Source organism: Mixophyes fleayi, chromosome 4 (genome assembly GCF_038048845.1).
Source record: "Mixophyes fleayi isolate aMixFle1 chromosome 4, aMixFle1.hap1, whole genome shotgun sequence".
In the NCBI taxonomy this organism is placed as follows: domain Eukaryota; kingdom Metazoa; phylum Chordata; class Amphibia; order Anura; family Limnodynastidae; genus Mixophyes; species Mixophyes fleayi.
Window position 1 is genome coordinate 106,468,916 of NC_134405.1, and position 27,864 is coordinate 106,496,779.

Sequence of the window (27,864 nt, forward strand, 5' to 3'; positions counted from 1 at the left end):
ATGGATTGTTTCTACTGAGGGTCTGCTTCAGCTGTCTCAAATGTTGCTAATAAAATTTACATTCTTCCCACTACAATAAGGATGCTAATGCATGCTCCTAGTGCTTGGTAAGCGTTTCTAGGGGCCTAGTGTTTGCTGTAACGGGGAGGGGGGGGGTTCACCAAGAGTAACATACCATTGTGTGTTACTTCACTGTAGGGGAGAGGTGCAGCCTGTGAAATTTACTATTGTATAGCGGCTGCATTGGAGGTGGTGTATTTACAAGGGTATTACTCCTAGGATTTCCGCTGGAGAAGTGAAAAACGAAAGGTGCCCTGCAGCAAATCAACAGACACATACTTCAAAGCAGCCTGTCAGATCAGTTGCCTGTTTCCCGTAACAACAGTTCTACAAGCACCAGCATTATCTACTTTGTTACAGTGCTGGTGCTGGTTAGTAAATTGGAGGGGATGGCAGTGTATTGGGTTTTTATTGTTAATTTGTTATGTATTGTTTAATAAATGTTTTCCATAGATCTGGCTGTATTGTTTTTTACATATATTACATTAAATGTCATGATGAGCTGACACTGCTAATGGTAGTATATCGAATTTAAACCTATGAAATGTCAGAGACACAAAGCATTATAGTGTAGGTAAAGTGACGTATGCTTACTGACATGCAACATTTGCATAAAAACTGTAGTACTGTCTGATACATAACAATAGTGTAGGTACAGTGAAAGATATTTATTGACAAATGATATTTCTGTACGCTATTTCTATATATATTTGTATGCTGTATTTTAAGTTGGATGTAGGGAAAATATATGCCACACAATACAAACAGAAAATCGCAGTTTGTGGTCGGAGTTTTAAACATACGTTCAGGTCCCACATCCTCAGTTGATGCCATGTTTTTTTCAGTCTACCAGCTAAGCTGATGCGGTTCGGAAGTTGTGAGGGATGACTTTCTCCTCTTCAGTAATTCCTGGTCCTATGGATGCTTAATATTGTCATATTTGCTATCCTGCTTCGACCTTCCACTAAACTGTTTTTTCCTCTCTGTGCTCGACAGCTTTCCATTCTTCCATTCTAGAACTGCTCTAGGCAGTTTTTATATTTCCTGTTTTGAGACATCAGCGGGGGTATGGCAATTTATTCCATTCTATTCGTTTGGCCCAAGATGGACTGGATCTTCCATCCTGTTTGGACCTAATCAAGATTTATGATAGAGCCATTCAGTTCTTTGATCCAGGCGTGAAGGCAAGTGTCCCTGGATGTCATGAATTTATGCTTACACATCTACAACCAGCAGGATCAATAGCAGTTTCAAGGTTAGCACTGTCCTGTTGCTTATCTGGTACTCTTTAGGAGTTCATACTGGAAAGGTTTAAGGAGCAGTCTGTTGCCTCAACTGGTCCAGATGATCATTTTATGGTGATCTGGTCAACCACTTTGCAACTAGACAGTGCCTTCATTTATTCCTTCTTTTTTTTTTTTTTGTTTTGTTAACCTATCAATCTGGAAGCGCCTGCTTTAATGGTTTGGCTCTTGAAGCCATGGTCTTTGGACAGAAGTCCTTGCCGACTCCGTTATTGATACTATGTTACGTCGGCTGATGGTTTCTATTCCTAAGTCAATCTCTTTTCAACTCTCCTGTCTGCTGCTGTTCTTCCAGTTGGGGTCTTGGGAAGTATCTACCCCTAAGGAAGTAGGTTTGTGATCTAGCATTGCTCTTTCTGCTACAGGTGGCTGTTCAGAGGAAAGATTTACTTGCAAGGAGTGACATGTTTGGCTGCCTTCTCATTTTCTAGCTTACTTTAAACTTTTTCTAAAGGTCATACAGTGTGCTTCCTTTTGAACCCCTGTTTCCTTAGCTCGGTATGTACGAGAGCTGGTTGCTTTTTTCCACCAGTTTCTGTACTTTTTTCTTACACAAGAGTAAATCATGTGTATGTTGCCTTCCTTCCATCCAAGAGTTTGTTCTGAGATACACATCTAAAACCTTGTCGCTGTCCAGCTATAAGGAGGCAGTGTTTTATACATTTTTTGTGTTTCACTGTTTTCATGTGTACCTCTCCAGGATCTGGAGTTCTCAGTTGATGTTTCATTGGAACAAAATGGCAATTCAATGGGCCTACTAGATGGCAGGGTTCTGATCTTACTGTTCTCTCCTGCTTGTGGTTGGCAACTCTTGGGTATTGCGTTATGGAGACCATCTGGTTATCTCTGCATGCTTTTTTCAGTTTCTGCAAGGGTGTTGCTGCTAAGGCTGTCTTTGACAGTAAGGTCCTCCAGGCACCAGTTCATTTTTAGTGATTCCTCCCATCCCAATTGGAGTGGCCTCGAGGCAGTCTGTGTCCTCGTCGTCGTCCCTACTGTAAATTTAAAAGACTGGTTATTTACCATTTATTCCGATGCAGTAGGGGGTCACTGATCGACCCACTCAGGATCATCCTCCTTTTGGGTTTGTGGCTTTGCTGAGCTAATATTAAAGAAGCTGTGGAGTTGGGTGTCTCCTAGAATATAGAATATAACCACCGTCTGGTTCCCTCTACACTGGAGAAAGTGATTTGACAGTAATAAAAAAAATAAAAAAAGGGGGGGGGGACACTGCTACCATGGGTTGTGTGAGGGAGGTGGAGTTGGCACTTAACTAGTTAACTTGTTAAATGTATCATGCTGACAAACCCCTCTCCTCTGCAACCCCCTGTAGCCTCTTCAGTCTTAGTTAAGTGCCCAAGGAAGTCGGGCTTGCTTTAATGCTAGCAAAGTGTTTTCCTTTATTTTAGTCAATTAACTAATTTTCTTTTTCTACAACAGTGTGCTCTGTTTCACTAATGCAGAGCACACTCATTCAGTACAAGAGGCAGCTGTTGCACAGTGAGAGCTGGACAAAAAAGTATTTTTTTTTTCTTCCTCTTAACCTCTTGTTCAGTGCTGATAAGCGCCTTGGCCAGAGGATTCTTCCAGGATCAAGGTATTGTGACAACCTTGTGGTAGCAATACGTCAGGCATTAGGTCTTCTGGAACTAGAAGAGTCTAGAAATGTAGATCAGAATCTCTTTAAAAAGACCAAGAGATGTGCGATCCACTTTCCATCATTAGTGGAGCTGAAAGAAATCGCAGAAGCATCCTGGAAACAACCAGATCACAGATTTGTTATGCCACAAATGTATCTTGCTCTATATCACTTACAGGAGGAATAGCTGAACCGTTGGGAACAGGTTTCAAAGGTTGATACACCAGTGGCATGGTTAGCTTGCCACACCACACTCCTTGTTCCAGGCACAGCCACCCTGCAAGATAACACTGATCACAAGATAGGATTTTCAAAATCCCTCTTTCTACATTGTGGCAGGCACTTAATTTATAACTATGTTCTCATCGGCATGGGCTGCCAGGGCTATGGAAGCATGGGCTGACCAGTTGGCAACGGGTCTGCAAGATTCAGACCAAAATACTAAGATTCAAAATACTTAAGAGGCTGGTCTGCAGCCACCTCTCCACCTACCTCTCTGATCACTCCCTCCTCGATCCTCTCCAATCTGGCTTCCGCCCCCTACACTCCACTGAAACTGCCCTGGCCATAGTCACCAACGATCTTCTCTCTGCTAAAGCTATGGGCCACTTCTCCCTTCTCATTCTCTTGGATCTCTCAGCGGCCTTCGACACCGTTGACCACCCACTCTTGCTCCACACCCTTCAATCCTTTGGCCTCTCCGGCTCCGCCCTGTCCTGGTTCACCTCTTACCTTGCTGACCGTACCTTCTCCGTCTCCACCTTTGGATCCATCTCCCCCCCCTCCTCCCTTCCAGAGGGGTCCCCCAAGGCTCTGTTCTCGGACCCCTACTGTTCTTTCTTTACACCTCTTCCCTGGGTGAACTCATCAGCTCCTTTGGTCTCAAGTACCACCTTTATGCGGATGACACCCAACTCTACCTTTCCTCTCCCGATCTCTCCTCTCCAGGGTGTCCGCCTGCCTCTCCGCCATCTCCTCCTGAATGTCCTCTAGATTCCTCAAACTTAATCTCGCTAAAACCGAACTTATTGTCTTTCCCCCCGCTCATTCCCCCTCCCCTTCCGACCTTTCTATCACCGTTCTCAACTCCTCTATTTCCCCTGTTCCTCAACTTCGGCGTCACCCTTGACTCCTCTCTCTCCTTTGCCCCTCATATTCTCTCTCTCGCTAAATCCTGCCGCTTCCAGCTGCGCAGTATCGTACGCATTCGGCCCTTCCTCTCCCAAGATGCCACTAATGCTCTTGTCCACTCTCTTATCTCCCACTTGGACTACTGTAACCTCCTCCTTACTGGCCTCCCCCGCTCTCATCTCGCTCCCCTTCGCTCCGTACTCAATGCTGCCGCTCGGTTCATTTTCCTTTCTCGCCGCTCCCCATCCCCTACAGAATCGTGTTCAAGCTCCTCACTCTTACTTTCAAGACCCTCTCCAACTCCAATGCTCCCTACATCTCCAACCTAATCTCCATTCACGCTCCATCCCGCCCTTTGCGTTCGGCTAACGACCGCCGCCTCTCTTCCCCCCTGGTTACCTCCTCCCATGCTCGCACCCAAGACTTCTCCCGTGCTGCCCCCCTCCACTGGAACCAGCTCCCCCGCTCCATCAGAAATTCCCCCAACCTGTCTAGTTTCAAACGGGCCTTAAAAACCCACCTCTTCCTTAAAGCCCTCCAGTCCCCCACCTAATTGATCCCCTCCCACTCCTGCCCTCCCTCCTGTCCCCCTCTTACCTCCCTCCTTTTCATTCTCCTCTTCCCCCCCCCTCTCCGTCTCTGCCTCTGTTCTCCCCATTCCCTCTTCCTACCATTGCGTCTCTGTCCATCCTACCCTCCCCTTAGATTGTACGCTCCTTCGAGCAGGGCCTCCTCTCCTTCTGTTCTCCACCACCTTAACTCTGCTCTCCAGCTCCTTGTCTCTTCCAGAATGTCCTCCTGCCCTTCTCCTCCTCTCTCTACCCCGCTTGGGGCTCTCGCCTCTTATCTAGCTGTACATTGAGCTTCGGAGTTACTGTGCTTTTTGTTAACTGTACCGTGCTGTCTCACCCTGTATCGTGTTTCTGTCTGTCCCTGTGCGGATAGCTAGTGGCGCCCTATAAATAAAAAATAATAATAATAATTCAGACTTCCCCTTGCCCTACACCTCAAGGAGACTTCTGGATACTTATAAGGCCGCAAAAATGCAGCCTCCATGTCCTCCTGTTTCTGCAATGCCGGTCGCGGTCAGGAGGACCCTGTGGCTGAGGTCTTGGGATGCAGACACTGAATCAAAGAAATCTTTGCAATCACTCCCTTACTCAGTCAGTGTTATTCGTGCCTGAATTGGCGAGCATAATTTGCCAGGCCACAGGAGACAAAAGCACCTTCCTCCCAGTCAATGTCCCAAAGCCTAGGGCACCAAGGTTTGGTTCATTTAGACAGCCCTTTTGAGAGACCTCCTCCGGTTGGTGCCAGGCACATAGGTCCAGACAATCAGGCACCAAAGGACACTTGCACCTAGGTAGGTCTTCCTCCTCCACGAGACATCCTTCTCCCAAGATTCTGGACAAGCCAGCAGTCTGACGGTCACCCTCCCCTTTTCGCGGTGGCGGGAGTTGGGAACGCCTGCTTCTGTTCAACGATCAGTGGGCAGCGTCCTCAGAAGACTGTTAGATTTGCGGTATCATGACGAGAGAATACATGATAGACCTATCGGGTCCAGTCCCTTGTTGGTTTTTCGCAACCAACTTGCCTTGTGACCCATGAAGAAAAGAGGCAATGCTCCTTTGTGTTGCCTCTTCTCTTTCCGCTGGAGTCATACGCCAGGTTCTGGAATACCAGAAACTACAAGGTTTCTACTCCATCCTCTTTGGGTCCCAAAGGCAGATGGCTATTTCAGACCTATTCTAAATCTAAAACGGTTAAACCTACACCTGCAGGTGGACAGGTTTTGCATGGAATCCCTCAGGTCCATTATCAAAGGACTGGAATCAAACCAATTTATGGCTTCAATAGACATCAAGGACGCCTGTCTTCACATACCTATCTGGAAGACTCATCAGGCCTTTCTCAGATTCACAGTGGGACAGTCTCCCTACCAATTCAGAGGTCTCCCATTCGGCCTCTCAACAGCACCAATGTTGTTCACAAAAGTAATGACAGCCTGTCTTCATTCCAGAGGAGTGCAAATAGTGCCCTATTTGGATGATATGGTCATCAAGGCCACCTCAGCTCACCTGCTAAACCAACACCTGGAGCTCACCACCAGATTCCTAGAGAGTCACGGATGACTTAAAAATCTGCCCAAATCCCAATTGATTCCCAGCCAGAGAATGACTTTTCTGGAACTAATAATGGATACCAACAAACAAAGGGTAATAAAATCAATAAAATACAATCATTTTTCCAGGAGTTAAGTGGTTACAAGACTGTCTGACACCTTGAATGTTATTTTGTGCTCAAAAACTTAAAATACTTCAGTTTTGCTTTGTTTAAACATACACTTTTAAAGGATAGATATTATCTTTCTCTTTAATTAAACAGATGACATGTTTCATTACATTCATGAAAGTAAAGGAAGAGCAGCTGAAATGTTGAAATCTGAAGTTTTAAGAGAGCGACAAGAAACTGCTCGGAAAATGCGAAAATATTACTTGACCTGTCTACAGCAATTGCTAAAGGATGATGGGAAAAATGAGGGGTGAGTATTTAACATAAACAAGATGGTCCTGAGAATTGTTTGACATTACAAGAGTGCATCAAAGATTCATGAAAATGCTCTATTTAGAGCCAAGTCTTTACTGTGCAAATTACCAGTAAAATGTGATATGCATACTGTGAAGAGATACCAAAATTTTAATGCCTTGCCCCTTTGTCCACAGCCCAACTTTGTAGCATATGAGATAGATATAGATAGATGGATATCCACCATGTAATTGTGCTTTTACATATATATATATATATATATATATATATATATATATATATATATATATATATATACTTCAGCCAAGTTCAACTTCTTTTAACAATTTAATATTTTATTGATTTTTTACAAGTCCACATATATAATACCCACCAAACAATACATGTTATTAATAGAAGGCATTAACCATAAGAGAGAGAATAAACATTGAAGAAGGCTCAGATGTTTTTGTGAGCAGGTAGGCATGAGTGATAACAGGGTAATGTGCTTTAAGGGTGTTTAATAAATAAAAAATGAGATTAATTTATCTTTATTTTTTAACATCAATTAATTCAGCACATGTTAAGGAGGTTCAGAAGCAGAATATTGTGTGCTGGGTGAAAGAAGCAGTGTTGGAGTGCCTGTATATGATTTTCTTGCCTCCTCAACAATTCTGGACACCCATCTGCATTGGTTAGAAGCTACCAACGCGGTCATTGATTGGGGCTTGTTGTTTCTCCAGTAGTCTCAAAAAGCCATTGAGTTCACTGAACTTAAATGAACTCTAAATGCCTGTTAAAACTAAGTGTGTGGTGGTGGGGGGGCAAGCAATGACAGGAATTGCGGCCGCCTTAAGAACTCTAAATGTGTCGCCATCTTACCAGTTTCTTTGGGTTAACACATTTTGGAAATATGTTTCAAAGTGTCTTTTTCATGTTTTATGCACAGTATTTATATTTTGTTCTATTTTTATAGAGCTGAAAAGAAAATAATGAATGCTGCAAGCAAACTTGCAACTATGGCAAAAGTTTTGGAAACTCCCATCTCTCAAAAACTCCAGAACAGAAACTTAAGAGCAGGTATGTATGATTCCTTTTCACAAAACATCAAAAAAAAATGTGGTGTTGTGTATTTTTAATAATTTTTAGGAGTATGGTATTTTTTTAATTTAAAGTAATGTTTAATGTTGTGAATCTCATGGAGATAAAGGTAACTGTTTAACAATAAGGCTGGTACAATCATGATGTGCAGAGTTCCATCCTCCTGGTGTTTTCATGCTGTCCAGAGTTTCCTGTGTCATTCCGGGCTATGAGTGGTAGTTTGTATAATGTAGAATTATTATCTTTACATTGATAAACCTTTCATTTGGTAGTGTGTATGTGTGTTTGTAATGAGAAACATAATGCTCTATCTAAACCGCATACTATTAATCAACTGAAAATATTCCCCACTGAGGAGAGAGGCGGTGAAGTTATAATATTTATAATTATATTTGAATGAATATATGCTACTAAATTAAAGCTCTTTCTATCCTGAAAAAAAAATTATGCATGTATATCTAGATCCTTATCATGTAGTTGTAATATACCACAAATTCCATAGCGCGGGACGGTCATAATACAAATTGCGTAAAAACAAATTAAACATAATAATCGTGTAAGTACAAATTATATAAGTATGAGTTAAGCATAAAGCATAACTCCTATGGAAGTGTTTAATGAAAATTTACAAATATCATACATGATTTGTTACATGATGACCACAATGTCACTGTTAGTAAAGTGCACAATACTACTCTGATGAGGCAAAAATTAATTTTCCAATTGGTTCCAAACTATTTGTTTTGTGTTTTTTAAGCATTTCAATATCTTCTCTTAATTAGCTTCAAAACTAAGCAAAGATGAAACGGACACCAATAAATCACAGAAGAATTTTCAAACTCATGCAAGTGACAGATCTACGGAACCAAACACAGAGCAAAGGGCTCTTGATGAGCTCATCCGGAAGCATATGAAGGAGAAATTTGATGACAAATTCAGCAAATCTGAAGATGTCCCTGTTATTAAACACAATGTGTCAGAACAGCTCAGAATGGACTGTGCTGACCAGAGACCTGCACTTGGAGGACGGTCTACGAGTTCACCTCTAGAAGAGGGACGTTCTTTCAAATGTACTGATGAGTCTGTTCAGTCAACTTTTGGGAACCCATGTGAGCCATCTTTTTTACATGGCCTAAAAGATGCTCCCTGCCATGAGCATCCGAAGACAAGATCAGATAGGCAAATGTTTGAACTCCAAGAAACTCCTGTGCGAGATGAAAATGGAAGTAATGAATGGAGTTGTGCTGGTGGCAAAGGTCCCTTTCCTACACAGGCTGTGCAAAGCTCTTTAACCAGCATTAAAGTGCAGTCTCACATTCCAAATGCTCCTGGGAATTTATTAGCGGCAGGTTTATTTTCTTTTGTTGAGGGAAGTCACGAAACATTTGGCAGCAAATATGAAGGTCAGATTCACTCAGCAAACATTGCAAAAAGAAGAGATCAAACTCTTGGTACACGGTATTCTAGTAAAACTGTGAGCCACCCGCCTCCAGCTGTTGAGTTGAAGCCATACTCTGATGTAGGTCGAGGCAGCCAACTATCTTCACGGAAATTATTGCTGGATTTCGCATCCCTGCAGCAAGACAGTGGTTTTGACAGTCCATTATTGCCCAACTTAAATAGCTTTAACTGATAACGGAAATGCACTGCAAGGTTTTCTAAGATGTGAACAGTTATATTTATAGCCATACAAACTCAATTAATTAATTTTTGGTTGTGCTGCAGAATAGATTAAAATATTTATTTTATTTTAATGTGTATATAATTTTGTTTTTTAATACTTGTATATGTAAATGTTAGTGTGAAAGTTTATTTTTGTACTTGTATTTATGTGCTTGGTTTTTATAAAATTATGTTATCTGAAAATAAAGATATATTTTTTTTTCATATTTTAAGCAACATTTTGTGTGAAATTTTTAATATCTAATGGATTATGCAGGATTTTAAAAGAAACATAGGTAGTTTGGCTAGGATAAAGGGTGTGGGGGTGAGAGCTATTTCTCTAAAGTGGAGTAAGAAGTTTTGTAGTTTGTCATTTCGCAGAAATTTAAAAGGTCCACAAAATTTAATGTATATGTTGATCTGTTATTAGAAGGCATCTTGTAACATTTACAAATCTATATATAAATGCTCACCACATTCTCTGCAACCTCGCTTACTAAAGTAACAATCGATCAGCTTTTGGCCAAATCCAAGGGTTACTTCTCAATACTCTCCCCCTTTGACCTCTCCACCACACTACCATGCTCTTCTCCTGCACATCCTTCACTCTCATGGCCTCTGTGGCACTGTCTCACTTCATACTTTTCTGAACACTCTTTCAGCGTCCCTACCTCTAGCATATACTCCACTCCCTCTTATTTGTTGGTGTCTTTCAAAGCTCTGTTCTTGGTCTTCTGCTTTTCTCTTTTGGTGAACTAATAGACTCCTTCAGCCTCCACTACTACCTATATGCAGACAATACCCAAGTCTTACTCTCCTCCCCTGACCATTCCCCTCCTCACCAGAGTTGTACACTTTGCACTTTAAAATCTGTAATAAAAACTGATGCAAACTAGGACAGCTGAATCCATACCGACAAACATAGCATATGTTAGATAGCTAAAAACACAGACTGTAGGTCCTTTACTGGAAAAATGTGACTCTTTGGTCTCTTTAATTATGTGCAAATGTGCCTATGGGTCTGCTTAATGCAACCATAGGAATTGTTTTATTTTTTTTATTTTTGCTTCTAGAATACTGTTATTAGATGTGTTGCTATTGTACATTTGAATGTTTTTATTACTTTGGAGAAATTGCTCCTCTAAGTGCAGTGTCCCATATAAACCGCTCCTCCAAGGATGTATAAAAGTGAAGTACTTTCCCCCAAACTTACCCAATAGTGAAGAATGCACATCCTATTTATTTTTTGAGTGTGTAGATGGACTGCCTAGTTTGTCATCTCTTTCTATTAGAAGATGCAAACTTACACTCACATCCACTCACGCTCACACTCTAATATGTGTGTTTACTGTAATTTGTGTGAAAAGAGGAATAGGACATTGTAAAATGTCTTGCATGATACAAGTCCACATTTTTGCAGATTTGTTAATAACCTTTACTGACCGATCAGCAATCGAGCAAATGCTAAATGGCCTGAGAAGTAATTGGCACGTAGTGGACTAGAATAAGACCATAGTAACATAATAATGCAAGGCTCTAAGCATATTAGACTACTTAAGACAATAACAAATTTTATTTAAGTATTTAGTAGTCTGTAGAAATATTTTTCCTTCAAAAAAAACAAAGCAAAAACTAAAAATACAAAATATGTGATAAGCTTTCAGGAGTACGTGGTCCCTATTTATGAGGTAAACAGCTTCATGTTTTTGCAGTCTGCATTGTTTAGAGTTTTGTAACAACATTTAAATTCCTCTTAATGTGTTAATGTTTGTATCTCGGGTGTTAACATGCTGGGAATCAAACTAGAAGAGGGGCTGTGTTTTGTCCTTTGTGATAGGGAGTAGTCTGGGTCAAGCAAGGTAATGATGGCAACAGATGGATATATGCTTTTTAATATGTCGTTAAAAAAGAATAATAGTTCAGTATAAATGTTCTCAATTACTACATATTTCTTTGGACTGTAATTCTGGTTACCTCCTAGAATAAATTATCAACTTGTGAATTGCCTTCATTGGTTTTTTGACTAGTCCTCGGGGACAATCTAAGGGGTATTTGAGGTGGGCAGTATTACAGTTGGTACTTTATTAAGTGCCACTGAATAAATGGATAGTTAGAAACCTGTGTGACAGCTATTTGCATTTTCAGTCAGAGAGTATCAAGAGAAACTTTTCTGGGCAATTATAGGTCGCTCAGAAACTTTGAAATTTAAAATGTTTTAAAGGCACAATAGGAATTATTTATAGTGGCATAGACCTCCCACCTGGATTCTTGCTGAAGCACATGTAAATTAGCCTACAGGACATGAAATCACAATATTTTAATTTATTTTCATTTTTTTATATATTCTTTATTTAACAACACTGGTTAAGGCACAAATATTTAGTGTCCAATCTTTTCCAGCATAAGCACTTCGTAAGTATTGTGGGGGAGGCGGAGTAATTATAGGCTCTCAACCAATGAGTCAATGTCCAGTTCTAGCAGAATTATAGTAACCCAATTGGAGTCCACCAGGAGAAGGAGTCAAGTTTTTGGAGCTGGTGGTGAAACTGGAAAACTAAGTTTGATTCGATAAATTCCAGCCACCTCACCCATGTGGAAGTAAATACAAGGTAACTATTGGACGCAGCGAAGATAGAGACGGGTAGCAAAGTCACACCCCGGAATGGTTTATAATATAGCTCCTCCTCTCCCCCCTATGTCTTTTCCTGTCTCTACCATAGGTAGTGTAGGTTGTGTTTATTGTTTCTCTGAGTATATGTCTACTTTTTTGGAAATCCAAGGATGCAACAGTAATGGGCACCTCTACCATAGGAGTGTTTCTCATGCAGTGATTTTGAATTTGGTGCCGGATTGTAATTGCTGGCGGTCGTTGCATGCTCTGAGATTGTGTCAGAGGTCATAGGGCTCAAAAATGGAGGAACAGACTGTGTTTGCAGAGAGCTACTTGGAGGCTGTCCCTGCTAAAGGAAAATGGTTTCTGTGCTGAATCTGCTACACGTGGTTCACGGATGGAGCCCAAGTCGGATCCCAAACAGCTGAAGAGCACCTGATGTAGGCAAGTATAGGGGTGCTTTATATTATATATTTTTATAGTGAGTGATTTACTTCTCTTCAGTACTCTTGTAGAGCAAGGAAAGACGGCAAGATACAAAGAATATGTGACGCCTGCGTTAAGCCTTTAATAAAAAGAGTGAAGGAAATTTTTTGTGCAGCATGCAACTATCAAGCAGATGGGAAAAAGTCACTAGAACAGTATATGGACCTGACACAGACATTTGTCACTAAAGAGGATTTCTGTGCCCTGCAAGGGTTAAAAAGGCGTAGGTCTCAAACAAGCATAGTTTTAGAAGTTGAGTGAGCTATATAACGAATTCAGAAGGGGAGGACTCCACCAGTAAGGAATCTCGGGTAGTCAAGGTGTCACCCAGAATGTTTAATTTGAAAAAAGTGGAAAGTTTGTTGAAGCATGTTTAAAAATCTATGGGTATATATTCAGATCAGCCTTCAACAGATCTCCACAGGTCTCCGTTGTTTTCCCTCCCCCCCACAAAAAAACTCTTCTTATGGTCTTCTGTGATCATATTTTAACCTTGTGTATATATAGTTCTTGAAAATATAAACACAGAGAGCAACCTAAAATCCCTCTCAGCACTCCATGTAGCAGGGAAAATCTTGAGGAGTTGTCTGATATATCCTGGAGAATGGACATTGCACAAACTTGTGTTCCACATACTTACAGAGAAGTTTGGATGCCCTCAAATCGGTCTGATGACAATGTATCAAAATAAGTGATTCTTTTTTCATCACACGAACCCCAAAGCAGAGTATAGATGCACTAACAAGAACTTGGGTCTTCAATCTGGGAATATATATTCCCTCCTTTTCCCCACATTCACCAAATGCTGAGGAAATTGGAGAGAGAAATTGGCCTTTTTAGCCTCGCATACCATGATTCTCAAAAGCCTGGGAGATTCTCCTAGAGCAGCCTTGGGCGCTGACTCTTCAACCAGACCTATGTTTGAGTCCTATTTGTCACCCAATTTCAGGTATGTTGCTTTGATGGGATGAAGATTGAGCGGGTACTAGTCAAACAGATGGGAGTTTCCAGTAAAATAATTTAAGTGCTTTTACAAGTTATGAATAAGAATTAATCCATGATTTATTATATAATCTGTGAAAAAGTTTATCTTCTGGACTTAGAAGACCATATCTAATACAGGCAACTCAGATCTGCCTCAGGTACTTAACTTTCTTCAGGAAGGACTGGAGAAAGGTCTTGCATTTAATACCTTGAAGGTACAAGTATTGGTATTGAGTGCTCTTTTGGGCACAAGACCTGCATCAAATGACCTTGTATCAAGACACTTTTAAGCAATAAAGAGAATCAGACCTTGCATTATGCCCTTTGTAGCTCCATGGGACCTAAGTTTTGTCCTGGATGCTTTGGTATCAAGTCCTTTTGAACCTTTGCAGGAAGTCCCACTAAAGTGGCTTGTTCCAAATCTTATTGTCACGCCTCAGGATCTGTGTGGTGAAACAAGGTATTGATTTCACGCTAACTAGCCTGTCCCTCATTTCTCCCAAAATGTGGATTATAGCCCTTGCTGTGGTCGGCTGGGCTGAAGCAGCACTCTGACTATCTGAGAGGGATCAGGTGACTAGATCCAAGATGGCAGTGCCCAGAAACTGGTCTTGGAGGGAACCCTGGAGTGGAGACAGCTATCCCCTGATTGGAAGCTACAGTCAGCTGAGCTGAAGCAGTACTCTGACTGGCTGAGGGCGAGCAGGTACTGATTTTGGCGGGATTTCTGGAGTGGAGACAGACTGGGCAGCATCCTGGAGAGAGATCTGAGATCAGCATAGCCTGTGGACCGCAGGGACAGCTTACAAAGACAGCGAAGGGTAAGTAACAGGACCTGAGAGCCTGGAGCATGACCGTAAGCATGTAGCTGTCCAATCCTTCTAGCAGAAGTGATTGCCACTAGAAATATGTCACAATCTGCCTGCAGCTTGCTGCTTTGTATTGGCAGCTCCTGCCTCCAGGACTATTGGACTTTATATTTGTGTTCATTATATATATTATGGCAGTACTCTAACTCACCAGTGGTGCTGCTATTGTGCTTTACCCTTCTCACTACTAGTGAGAAGGATAAAGTTAACCTTTTGGACTAATTATTTCCTGCACCTGGGTGTTCCCTACTTATACCTGCTTCTCTCCCTCTCCTGTACTGGTCAATGTTATGTTGCCTTCTCCTTTGGTTTGTCCCCGGGTTCTCTTGTGCTCTTGGACTTCACGTCACAACACCGGATCCCTCTTTATCTACCATTCCTCCTGTTTCTGCAGTATTCCTTGCAACCAGTATCCAATCATCTCAGATATTCCTGTGCAGTTTCAGCATTATTTGGTTCATACTTGTCAATCACCGGACGGTTAGTGCCTCTGGTTTGGGACATGGATCTCTCTCTCTTGCCGGCGCCTGTTCTGCGCCGCGGCCGTCCGCCATCTTGACCAAGGATTGCGCATGTGCAGAAACCACGGACTGTTAAAACCTTGCTCATAGTCTCATTGGTCAATCAAGCACCTCTCACTACTTAAGGCACCTGTTACTCTATTACCGTTGCCTGTTCTTGGCTCTCATTCCCTTGTGACTCCGAGGTGTTTCCGGTTTCTACTCGTGCTCTGTTTGCTGTGGAACATACCTGCACCTGGACAAGCCTTCTCTCCATATCGTGGTACAACTTGCCAGCCGCAGACCATTCCACGCTACCTTGTTACATACCTGCACCTGGACAAGCCTTCTCTCCATATTGTGGTACAACTTGCTAGTCGCAGACCACTCTACGCTACCTGGTAACATACCTGCACCTGGACAAGTCGTCTCTCCACATCAGTGGTGAGTCTTACCGGTCACAGACCGCTCCACGCTATCTAGTGTCATACCAGCATCTGCACAAGTCTTTACATTTACCAGCGGGAACATATGTCAGGAGCAGCTTACCCTAATATTTTGCATGGTACCTGTTATTAGGTCTAAAGCCTATAGTGCCTCTGAAGTATAGCTGCGAGTCGCTGAGTCTCCTGCTGCATTATTGATTGGTCCCTCCATAGACTTTATCCAGTTGTCATATATTGGTCTGCTGTATGCTACCTGTGTGCTAATGCACTCTGGAACTTTCTCCTCCTTTTTATTACTGCTCATCAGTCTACCGTGTCACCATTGTTTCCATTGTTCAGAGACTCTGCATTTATATCATTGACATTCCCTTTCCTGTTCAGTTATACAGTTCCGTATATTCACCAAACTTCCCCGAGGGCCGCGACCTGCACAGTGGCAGCCGCTAAAACCATACTCCCTTGCGGGAGTTCCTGGAGAAGACCAGCCACTGTGTTAGACTCCGCGCCTCTGGTAAAGTGAAATTCCATCTGGTGAATTCTGGGTAAAACTCCTAGTGCCCGTGACAATGCTATTTATCTGCATTTCGTCAATAAACACCTATATTCTTTATCACATCCTGGGCTACTTAGCTGTTACTTACTTTGAAGCTTGATAGTATGACCAGCCCAAAATACAGCTTTGGAGCCGTATGAAGATTCTGTTTCATATTTTCTTCATATTTTTTGCAATTGTTTTTCATTTGTTTCTTTTTGCAACATGTCGTCTGCCTCACAATTTACTGAAATACCATTGCTACAGACTCTACAAGCAGTCATAATTTTACACAGCTCTCAGTTGGCTCAATTTTCTGCTTTACTAATGGACCCACTCCAGAGACTCAGATTTTGTCTATCCCAATTCTGATGCAGTTAAGTTATCTCATCCAACCTTCTCTGCTGCTGAACCAGTGCAAACATCATCTCTTAATAGTGCTACTACAAATTTACTGTTTACCAAGAACTATGGTGTAACAAACTCCAGGTTCACAGGTAGTCCACTCCCCCATCTGACCGAAGAGGAGTGGCGGCGCAGAAAAGGTAATAAATTATGTCTCTACTGTGCCAGCAATATACACTTTCTACAAGACTGTCCTCCCCGCAGACGACAGCCTACAGAATCGTCTTCTGGTTTTTTCCTTTCCTCAATCTTGAGTTGTTTGCACTTCACTTCCAGTTCCCACATTACAGCCTTTATGTTCACTGGGATGAGGCCTAGCCCGCCAGTTCCAGCCGCCTTCCATTCTGCGATGCCATCCAGTTCAGAGGTGCCAGCCTCCTGTCTCCAGTCCTGAATCTCCAGCCACTGTCTCTGGTCTTGAGCCGCTGCATCGGAGCCGCTGCCAGTCAGTGCGGTCCAGCCCGAGATGACACAGTGCTGTCTGCTCTTAGTCTTCTCACGGTGCTGTTCAGTCTGGGCCTCCTGTCAAGTCATCTGCCCAATCTGAGCTGTCTCTTGCTGAGGGTCTCCAGTCCCAGCTGTCGCCTATTTTTGATGGGAACCTTTCTCAACTTAGTGCCCTTTTGAGATTTTGTGCTTCATATTTTCCCTCCGTACCTAGCCTTGTCAACAACCCAAAAAGGCAGGTACTGTTCCTGTTATCAAATTTTAGGGGAGAAGCCTTGGATTGGGCAAATCCCTCTAAGACTAAGCATCCCATCCTCTCTGATTTACAACTCTTTACTGAAGCGGTGATCGGGAAATTTGTGCCATCCCTCGCAGTGCCAAATTGCAGGTCATCCGTTCGGTAAGATCTCCTATCGCCTCGGTCCCAAGAATTACCACTGTGCTCTTCCCAAGTGGTTCAGGCTCCCATTCCGAGGAAGTTTCATAAAAAGAAAGGGCGAAAAAAGAGAGGAGGGTCTGTGCCTTAACTCCCCTTAGGTAGGATTTCCATCTCCTTTCCGCCCTTGGACAAGGACTTCTCTACCAGGACCCCGACTCTGGACTATGATTCAGACTTTTTTTTAACCATTTTTGGTGATTCGGGCGTCTGTAATCCGCCCTTAAAGGATGGGGTACTGTCATGATCTGCCTGCAGCTTGCTGCTTTGTATTGGCAGCTCCTGCCTCTAGGACTGTTGGACTTTATATTTGTGTTCCTAAAGATATTATGGCAGTACTTCTAACTCACCAGAGGTGCTGCTATTGTGCTTTATCCTTCTCACTACTAGTGAGAAGGATAAAGTTAAACTGTTGGACTAATTATTTCCTGCACCTCGGTGTTACCTACTTATACCTGCTTCTCTCTCTCCCCTGTACTGGTCATTGTTATGTTGCCTTCCCCTTTGGTTTGTCACCGAGTTCTCTTGTGCTCTTGGACTTCACATCACAACACCGGATCCCTCTTCATCTACCATTCTTCCTGTTTCTGCAGTATTTCTTGCAACCAGTATCCAGTCATCTCAGATATTCCTGTGCAGTTTCAGCATTATTTGGTTCATACTATTTATCTGCATTTCGTTCAATAAACACCTATATTCTTTATCACATCCCGGCTCCATAGCGGTTACCTACTTTCAAGCGTGACACATGCATTATGGTGCAAACAGCCTTCCATGAATCTCTACCAGGACAAGGTAGTACTCTGACACTACATAAGGTAGGAATTCAGTATTTGCCCAACCTTTCATATTAATCAGGAAATTGTTTTGGGGTATTAATATCACCCTAACCAATCTGTCCCTCGTTTCTCACAAAATGTGGATTATAGCATGCACTTTTTATAGGCCTTTTGTTCCCCAGCTCAACAGAGTGCAACTGCAGTGTCTACTTACATGTGGCTAAGGAGACATTGTAGCTAATTTTAAATATGTATATTGTTGATGTAGCAGTGAGGTTGTTATTCATTGTCCTTAGGGAGGTTATGGGTAGGAATCCGTTTGCAAGATACTGGTGAGGGGGCTAGGCATTGGTATCTATCCATTGTTCTCACAAGACTACTCCAGGGGGTAAATGTATCAAGCTTCGATTTTGAAAATCTTGCGATTTTTCTTGCAGGTGTTTCATCTCGCAGATGTATTAAAGTGAGATTTGCTGTTAAATCGCCAGAGATGTGTTTCTGTCAAAATCGCTATTTATAAAATTGATAGAGATCAAAGTCCCGACTGTTTGCCACTCTAAATATACAAGTCTCAAATGTTTGAAGCTGCGATTAATCAAACTCTCCTGAGTTTGCTTTAAAAATCGCTATATACAACACGCTGCATCCTAGCATCTGTTACACTGCCCTGTCTATAGAGCCAGAGGTCCGGCGGCTGTCAATAGTTTAAAAATGGATAAATGTTCTAAAAAAAAAAAAAAAAATGTCCGAGTCCGAGCACTGTTTATTTATTTTGGCCTTTTCATGCAGGGCATTAGAATTGCAATTTATTTGGACTTTTTCAAGCAGGACATTTGGAATTTGTTTATTTTGGACATTTCAAGCAGGGACTATTGGAATTACCAATTGGGATATGGTTTACAAGCATTTAAGGATTAAAAACTGCTGATGAAAGAAGAAATCATCTGATTGGTAGTATATTGGGGTTTTATTATTTTTATTAAATGTATGTGGTTTTATTGAGGGTGTAGTGGTTTTGTAAACATTTTGTTTTGTGGTACTATTGGTCGCAGCCAGTCATGGGTGTCAGGGCATGTTGGCACTTGGGGTTCTCCAAGTGCCCACACATGCATCAGCATGCCCACACTGTTTATGGCAGCCCGGGCTTGCTTGTTGAAAGAGAATTGCGTTCGTTTTCTTTTTTTTAACTGCTAATGCGCCGTTATTACCCTACACCCATCGCCCAGTGGTGTAGGAAGAGTTCTAGTCCTTTTAGCACTGCGCTGAGGTGCCCCTAGAGGGGGGTTCCGCTAGTTTTTTTGGCGGACCCCACTCCTTACGGAACCCAGCCCAGCGCTGAACAGCTTGGGGTTGGTTGTCATTATGGCAAGGGGTCCCCTGCCGCGTTCCCCCTTTTGCTATAGTGCCACCCACCCCAGGCTGGTTTGCCTAGTGCCGGTTGCGTGAAAATCTGGGGGTACCTCACACAAATTTTTTCCTGATTTTCACATAACCAGCAGTAGGCTTGCAGCACTAGGGTTAATACTGGCCACACCTTTTTTATTTAAAAAAAACAAACAAAAAACATTTCTCTATTCTTACACTTTTGACAGCCGCCCAACCTGTGGCTGTATCACATTCAGACAGTGCCAGAAGATTGTCTGTCTTGTCCATGACTGAATCTCTTGGCTCCCTCCTGTGTTCCCCGCATAGTTCTTTTCTGTGTGCTGATTATTTATTTAAGCCACAAGAGCGTGTCCTAGCTATTCCATCCATATGGCTATTCGCTATCTTGTGTATTTCACATAATTTTCGCTTGAATCCTACCACCTGCCACTCGCGTTCGATACCTGATCAGAGCGTCATGACCTGTGTGGAGATAGCATCTAAGCTAGCGACCCCTTTGTGATCTAACTCAAATGTCATCCCCCTCTCTCGGCAGGGACACAACAGAGATCTGGATTTCTGGATGAAGTCCCTTTTTAAGCGTTAGTTCATTTTTCATACTTTTTGCTTCTGGGCAGTCCAGTGCCATAATCTCCAGCCTATCCTTCCTTGCAAGGCTCTCTTTATTTTCTGTTCTGGTCCCCATGGCAGTGGGTTTTTGGTATCAAGGGGGGGGAGCCACTCTTTTCTAATGCCCCAGTTGGTGGTTCTTATCTGCTGGGTGTGGTGAAGGATCCAGTCTCTGTCCCTCACGTTCTGAGACCGTCTACAGGTGATGGCTCCACACAATTTGGCGATAAAGAGTATGCACAATGGGCACCAACCTTGTACAACAAAGGGGCATAAATACTGTAGATAGGGTAATTTGCTGGTCCTTTTTTGAAGTAAACCATCAATGTGTTTTTGGTGTTCCCCAGACTTGGAGCTAATGGAATTTCCAGTCCAGAGTGACAAGCCATAATGTCATGGAGTCCCATTCCCTGTCGTGACAGAGGTTTGGTGTGTTCCACACTGGGAAGCATCACTGAAAGTTCTTATCGGGACAAGTTAATCCAGGGTGGCTATTTCAACAGGTTTAACCTAGGTGGTACTAACCACCTAAGTTAAATAAATTATTTGTGCCTGGCTACAGAGAAAAGGTTACTTGTTGAGGCATAAGATTCTCAAGCCCAGGACGACCACGTCTCCAATTTTTCGGGCAAGCTGGACAAGTTCCCTGCACTTACCGAACACTATTTATCCCTATGACCTCTATATGGACACCATAACTTCAGAACGATAAAACAAATAAGCATGTAATTCAAACAGCACACTCAGAAACCACACTTGCAATTAAATTCACAAAGCACAATTGACTATAAACACTTTGGGGGTATTCAATTGTTAGCGAGATCCCTGGAAAAACGAGCGCTCAAAATATATTAGCGTTAATACGGTAATATGCGCGTAAATACCGTTAATACAGTAGTTTACTCGCTGAATTTCATGCTGCGAGATGAAATTCAGCGAGTAATTACCGTATTAACGCTAATATTTTTAGAGCGCTCGTTTTCCGGGGATCTCGCTAACAATTGAATACCCCCCTTTGTTTCAGCCTTTTATACAATGTGGTAGTAAATCTTTTTTGCTGGTACTTTCAATATCAATTTACAGTTATGTAAATCAATATACAAAAAGTTCATTACTGTGGTAGATGTAGATAGTTACCCAGGCGCAAATAGTGCTTGAGTGTTCTAAAGTAGGATATACACTTTTGTTTTAATGGATATATTTGTAAAAATCAATAAGTACAGTGTTCCCACATGTATATAATTGCAGCATGTACAGTAAAATAAGTTTGAACATGTAAATAAAAAAGGTCACATACATGGCCTGATTAGCCAACAGGCTGCAGCCTGGGGCGCTGGGTCTGGGGGGGCGCAGCGCTGGTAAAAGTAAAAGAAAATTTCCTTTTTTTTTTTTTTTCTTCCCCTTTGTGGCCGATTCAACCCGTCCGCCCCCCCCCCCCCCCCTCCCCCCTGAAATTCCTACCTTATGGGGTCCGCTTCTGTGTAGGTTAGCAGGCGGCAGCTGACAGCTTCTGCTTAGCTGTCAGTGTGGCCGCGGTGCGCTGATTAGTGTGATCACGTGAGATGTTAACATCTCACGTGATCACACTAAGCAAACAGATCGCGCCCGCACTGCTAGAAGGAAGGAGCATCGGAGCGTCGCACGGGACAGAAGAGGACCAGTCCGGCAATCTTCAAGGTAAGTTAAAGTCAAAAGCAGGCTGCAGGGGCATCGTTATTATTGTCCATGGGGGGGATTAATGACTCAGGGAGGGGGAATAGGCTGCAGGGCATCATTATTATTGTCAATGTGGGGGGGAAATCATGACTCAGGGATGGGGGAATAGGCTGCAGGGGCATCATTATTATTGTCTATGTGAGGGGGGGGGAATCATGACTCAGGGAGGGGGAATAGGTTGCGGGGGCATCATTATTATTTTATGTCTATGAGGGGGGGGAGATCATAACTCATGTTGGGGTGGAAAATAGACTACAGGGGCAACAATATTATTAATTGTGTAGGAGGTGGGGATCATGACTCAGGGGTGGGGGGGATAGGCTGCAGGGGACATCAAAATTATTAATTGGCTAAGGGGATTAATGAGCTGACTGTCAGGGATTGGTAGATATCAGTATATGACTGCAAATAATTTTCATATATTTTATTGCCTATATGTGCCTGTACTAGGGGCTAGTTTTATTTTGTCCTAATGGAGTATTGTGTTTAAATCATTCAGGGTTAGTTAACATTTTGCATTATAATAAAATTTTTGCACATTTTCAATACAGGACCCCAAGGTTCCAGAAGACAACTGACAACAACGCTTCAAGAACAAGCAAGAGCGAACATCAGGTAGTCTACGCTGCAAGATCAGGTAAGAGAGAACGGCACAATTTGTCTATCTTTGAATGTGTAATTTTACTGTCGTGACATTTTAATGTGTTTGCAGAGATTCATTAAGGAAAGTAAGTAAAAAAAAAATGAGTAAATTTTCTCCTGGGCAAAGCCATGTTCCAATGCAAGGGATGCATATTAGTTTATTATTTTGCACATAAGTTAAATACTGGCTGTTTTTTCATGTAGCACACGGATACTTGTTAGCTTTATGTTTACACAGCACTTTAAAGTTGATCTAGGACATGCCCTACCCTAACTATAAACCTGTCCCCACAGTTTAACTTACATCCCCCTCCAATGCAACATGGTTTTGCTGACATGCAAAGTTAAAAAATTTGGGGGATTTCCTTTCCTCAATGACTCAGGGCCTGTGTGTTTTTATGTATTAATTAATATTTTACAATTCTTTGCATATATATATATATATATATATATATATATATATATATATATATATATATATATATATATATATATATATACATATACATATACATATACATATACATATACATATACATATACATATACATATACATATACATACACATACACACACACACAGTGGTGAAGTGGGCTGATAGGCTGTGGTATTCCATACATCCACTTCTACTGCCTTGATTGTAAAACTGTTATAAGTTTCCACTTTGAACACTGTGTATAAACTTAGACATATAGGTATGGGTTGGGGTGGGGGCGGGAGACGCTCGCTCGCGCGGAGGGGGCGGCAACAGATGTGCTAGCCTGGGGCGGCTGGAACCCTTAATCAGGCCCTGGTCACATAAATTATTCAGACGCATAGAATCCACTTCAATTAAGTTAAATGTGCATATGAAAATACATAAGAAATGCATGTATGTAGAGTTCAGTGACAAAGGTACCAAAAACACTCTTATGGTATGCAAATGACTATAAATAATTGTCCGTGGTGAGAACAGGCAACTTGATTTGTCTTTGAGTTCCTAATCAACGTCTTTATATAAATATATAGGTAACTAGTCCAAGTGTAATATTCTAATTCAATTTGATAGTTGTCAATTGTATTGTCAAGAATTCAGACTTGTGCACAAACAAGGTGTATACTGTATCAATCAATGAAATGGTCCAGCATAAGTTATTGTGAGTTTAGCTTTAAATGTCTCCTGAGTTGATTGGTTACGTATGTATGGCACTGAGTGCTTCTTTTACTCACCAGTGCTGTTCGGATACCCACTTAGTTGTCTTTCCTAAGGGTTGATGGTTTCCCTTCCTAATTAGGGTTTATTTAGTACCTGGATTTGAGTTCCTAATCTTGTCAACGGGTAATTTTTTTGTCAACCGGATCCTGTTTTAATGCATCATAGGTAGAGTCTATATGAATCCTCTCCTTTGTGGTGTGAAATGATTTTAAAATCAGAGGGTTCCCAGTTTGTTTTCTATAGTATACCTACACGTTTGCAGGAGTAATTTGCAAGATCCGACAGACTTCCCTTGTGTGTATCCGGGGTCTGTATATTCACTCCGTCAATGGAGTGTGTTTGCCCGTAATCCTTTATATACTTTCAGGTGTCAACAAAGCAGTCATGGCTGCTAAAATGCAGGTGGAAAGATTCTTACTTTCACAGATTCTCCTCTGTGACTTTGGGGAGTCACTCCATTACCCTAGCGTGGCAGTTAGAAGTGGGCTGCTCGGTCCTCAGTAATCTCTGCAGAAAAGAAGATGATAGGTAGATGATATGTGTAAAATGACTCTGCCAAGCCAGAGGATCGATAAAGCAATGCGTTTTGCCCTTTTATAAAGTATGGGACTTCCTCAAGGATTTTGTCACTGTTCTGCTTATGTAGTTAGCGGTAGTTTCAGGTGTTTCCTGTTAAGCAGATAATCTGCATGATAGTGGATGTGATGACAAAGGTGATGGTTTGCGGTAGACAATTATTTGATTATAAATTGCTGCAGGTAATAAAGTGTAATTGTTCCCAATATAAAGTATAATAAATCCAGTTTAAAGCCACTTGATGCTGGGACCAGCCTTGATTACAATGGTTGTTTAATGTTGCATGAGATAATATCATATAGAACATAATAACAAAATTTTCACCCAGTTACGCAAACCTGTTCATGACCCATTTGGAAAATACCATCATTTGGCACAACAACCCCTATATATCAAAGATCATTGGGTGGTTTAGGTACATAGATGATGTGCTATGCCTGTGAACTGGAACCAAAGAAGAGCTAATGCAGTTCCAAAAGTTTCCTTTGCGATTAGAGCGTAACTGCATACTACGGTTAATTACGCAAGCGCATAGGAAAACACAGCAAACACGCTAACACTTGTAAATAGTTCACTTTAAATAAACTTTTCAGCTGACATTCTTTTATTAATAATATAAAGCGCTTAGAGATTTATTGCAATATGGTAAACATACATTAAAGATATTTAGGGTTTAGGACATAAGAAATGTATTGTGTTTGGTCTTTTATTAATCCACATTTCATCAACTGGAATCTGGTATGGGAGAGGCGATCGCTATATTGTGATTGCTAGTTATGATTAATATGAGATTGATACTCAGTAATACTCTGCTACACATGTTAATAGGTTTGTTTAAGCTGGATTTTTGGCGGTTCCCAAGGCAAAACACGTACACAGCTGTTGCAGTGAGTTGTCCCCACCTTTGGAAAAGCATCGTTTGAATTGACCTATATTTTACAGAGCAATCCTGAACCTTGACCCAATAAAGAATTATCTTAGTGTTGTCTGTGTACATTGTGACATCACTGTTTTTCTTACAATTCAAAACTGTATAAAACAGGCCACTGGACACAGCGATCTCTTCACCGGCTTCAGGACTGATGACTGTTACTGGATCCAGTGCAAAGCAATTAATAGGCACAGCATTGGGTTGTTTGTATAGCATATGCATATTCCCTGTATTATATTGCCACAAGTTTAAACTGTTATATTGGATATTACTGTTGTATTTTATAGTGAAATAAATTGTTTAAACCTCTCAGATGATATTACCAATATTTAGGAAAATATTTTCTGCACAGAAAGCAAATGTATGTGAATTGTGAATGTGTGATTGATTGTGAAGGATAAATAAAACTGCTGAGGATAAAAGTTATAAGAGAGTAAAAAGTCATTGAGTTTACCTCAACCTTATATGGGGTATACAGAGAAAAAAGTTGTTTTAACAGGTAATCATAGAGCGTACAAATAATTAGTATAATAATTATACTTTACGTGACTGTCAATTGCGGTAGAAAATTCGCTGGTAAGGCTGGCATTACAGAGATCAATATTTAGTACTCTGTTGAAAAGTGCTGGAAAGGTGGGATATTGCCACAATGATATAGCCGTTCTCCCAGAACATTGCTTGAATTGTTAAGTTGTACCCAGTTGAGAAGAAGTGGGTGGACGCAGCTTATAGAATTCGTCCACAGCCAATGAAAATCTCTAGTGGTAGTTTGCACAGCGAAGTGTAGAAGATTCCGTTTTCCAAACGAGTGAGATAACTGATGTACAGGTTAAACTAGGACCAATCTGGTCAGCAAAATATATGAGTAGAAAAAAGGGTAAAAATGACTGATGAATGTGTGAAACCATTACATAAAGTTGGAAGTTTTGCTCCAGAGTTATTGAGTATGGTTAGAGATAAAATTTGTTTAAGATCAGCAAAATTGAAAATTAAACACAGTGGCTGTTTAAATTTGTGGCAAAGGGAGGGAAATATTTGGCATAGCAGAAGGTATTCTTAGGAAACAAACGGAAGCGAACGCCGGCACACCCTCCGTCACCATATGTGGATGGTGCGAAAAGTAAAATCTATACCAAAACTAATAAAAGTGATTAAAGTAACTTTTCTGAGGAAGATGAACACCTTTTTGTTTCAGCCATTTTCCATGCAATGAATATAAAGTAAGTGCCACGTGAGCGTGGGGAGTGGTCCCACCCTCCAGGGCAGTGGCTGAAACCAGTGAGACCAGTGTAGAAACCAATAGGCGAGGGTGGGGGAATCCATTGTACAGAAACAATGCTTCCAGCAATTAGTCCTGAATGTAATGATTTAGTGGGATTAAAAACAAGTCTGTATTTAGCGATTCCTAACGGAAAAGCGGATAAATATTGTGTAATTCCCATAATACATGTTGCAATGCATTGTCCATGGACTAAATATGAATTCTGTTCAATTATTTCTGATTTCCCAGATAAAAAGAAAGATTTAGCTAAATGTCAGAAATTTGTTAAAGGTTTGGGCAATGCTCCTAAGCCAATTAATAAAAATTGGCGAGTCGTGTCGAGAGGACCCTCCCTGATATTGACATACAGAAAAAACATAAGGGATTGTCAATTGGAGGAAGATAAGTCCTTAACAGATGAAGATAATCAAGCAAATATGAAACACATACCTGCCCAATTGGGTGTATATTTTCCAGTAGTAGTGGACTGGAGTAAAAACATTTTTATTAGACAAGGATAGTAAAACTGCATCAGATTATTTTACCAAAGCCCTGACAACAATGCTTAGATACACTGGGTTATCGGATGTAAAAGATGATATACATCACTGGGAATTGGAGAGGGATCACAGTAGATGCTCTTAGGAAATCTGCCACAGAACATATATGTGAAAAGAAAGAGGTAAAGAGTGAGAGGTTAATGATCGTAAGCATCCAAGCATTAGAAGAACTACATACACAACCACAGACCCAGTACACACATTATGAGGAGTGAAAAATGTCAGGAGTTAGTGAAGTGTTTTAGATGTTATAAAGAGGGACACTGTAAAGAAGGAACAGATAGAGGAGAATACAGCAACACTAGAAAATCTGGGCCACCTAGAAGAATATTACATAGATACAAACAAAGAAGGGATACACAAGCCTGTGAGGTTTCTCATCAGTTACCCACGACACATTTTAACATTAAATGCATTGTGTGAGAACTTTGATCATCATTAAGGGTTAGGTCATACCTGTATCCTAAAACCAGTTAGGTTTACTGAAAATGTTAAGGAAGAACCCAAAGTGATAGTTAATGAATCTGGTGTAAAACAAACTTTTCTTGTAGATACAGCAGCAGCCAGGTCAGTGTTAACTTTTCTAACTTTAAAGGTCACCAACGAAACATTACCAGCTATGGGAGTAACGGGAAGAGTTCAACATTATCTTTTGACTAAGCCTGCAGAGATTACTATTGCGCCCCTGCATACCAAACCTTTATTTCTCTTGGCTGTAATGGCCCCTACTAACTTACTAGGGAGAAATTTATTATGCAAAATGAGATGGGTAATTTACTGTACCCCTGAGAGTGTATTTATGGATATTCTGGTAAATATACTAAGGAGGTGTAAGATATATTGGAAAAGGTTAATGTTGCACTCTACTGTTCTAGATCAATGTCCATCTCAGGTAGAGGAAATGTTATTGCAAATACCGGGTTCCTTATGGACCAAAGATGGACAAGACACTGGCTTGATGGCAAATGTAGCTCCTGTTATGAATTATCTAAAAGGTAGTACGTTAGCTTCAGAACCACTACAGTATCCTTTAAAACCAGCAGTAGAATAAGAGGTCTGTTCTGTTATT

The 27,864-nt window shown here is 41.4% G+C and overlaps 1 protein-coding gene across 2 annotated transcripts in view; it reads left to right on the forward strand.

Annotated features, from left to right (window-relative positions):
• The window catches only part of CEP152 (centrosomal protein 152), a 62,044-nt gene extending 52,487 nt beyond the window's left edge, over positions 1–9,557 (forward strand). For both annotated transcript variants that reach the window (XM_075207975.1, XM_075207976.1), the window contains exons 26-28: positions 6,520–6,676; positions 7,637–7,740; positions 8,544–9,557. In XM_075207975.1, the coding sequence (XP_075064076.1) occupies positions 6,520–6,676; positions 7,637–7,740; positions 8,544–9,394 (1,112 nt within the window). In that variant the 3' untranslated portion in view covers positions 9,395–9,557. The remainder of the gene's footprint in view (positions 1–6,519; positions 6,677–7,636; positions 7,741–8,543) is intronic.
• The last annotated feature ends 18,307 nt before the right edge of the window (positions 9,558–27,864 follow it).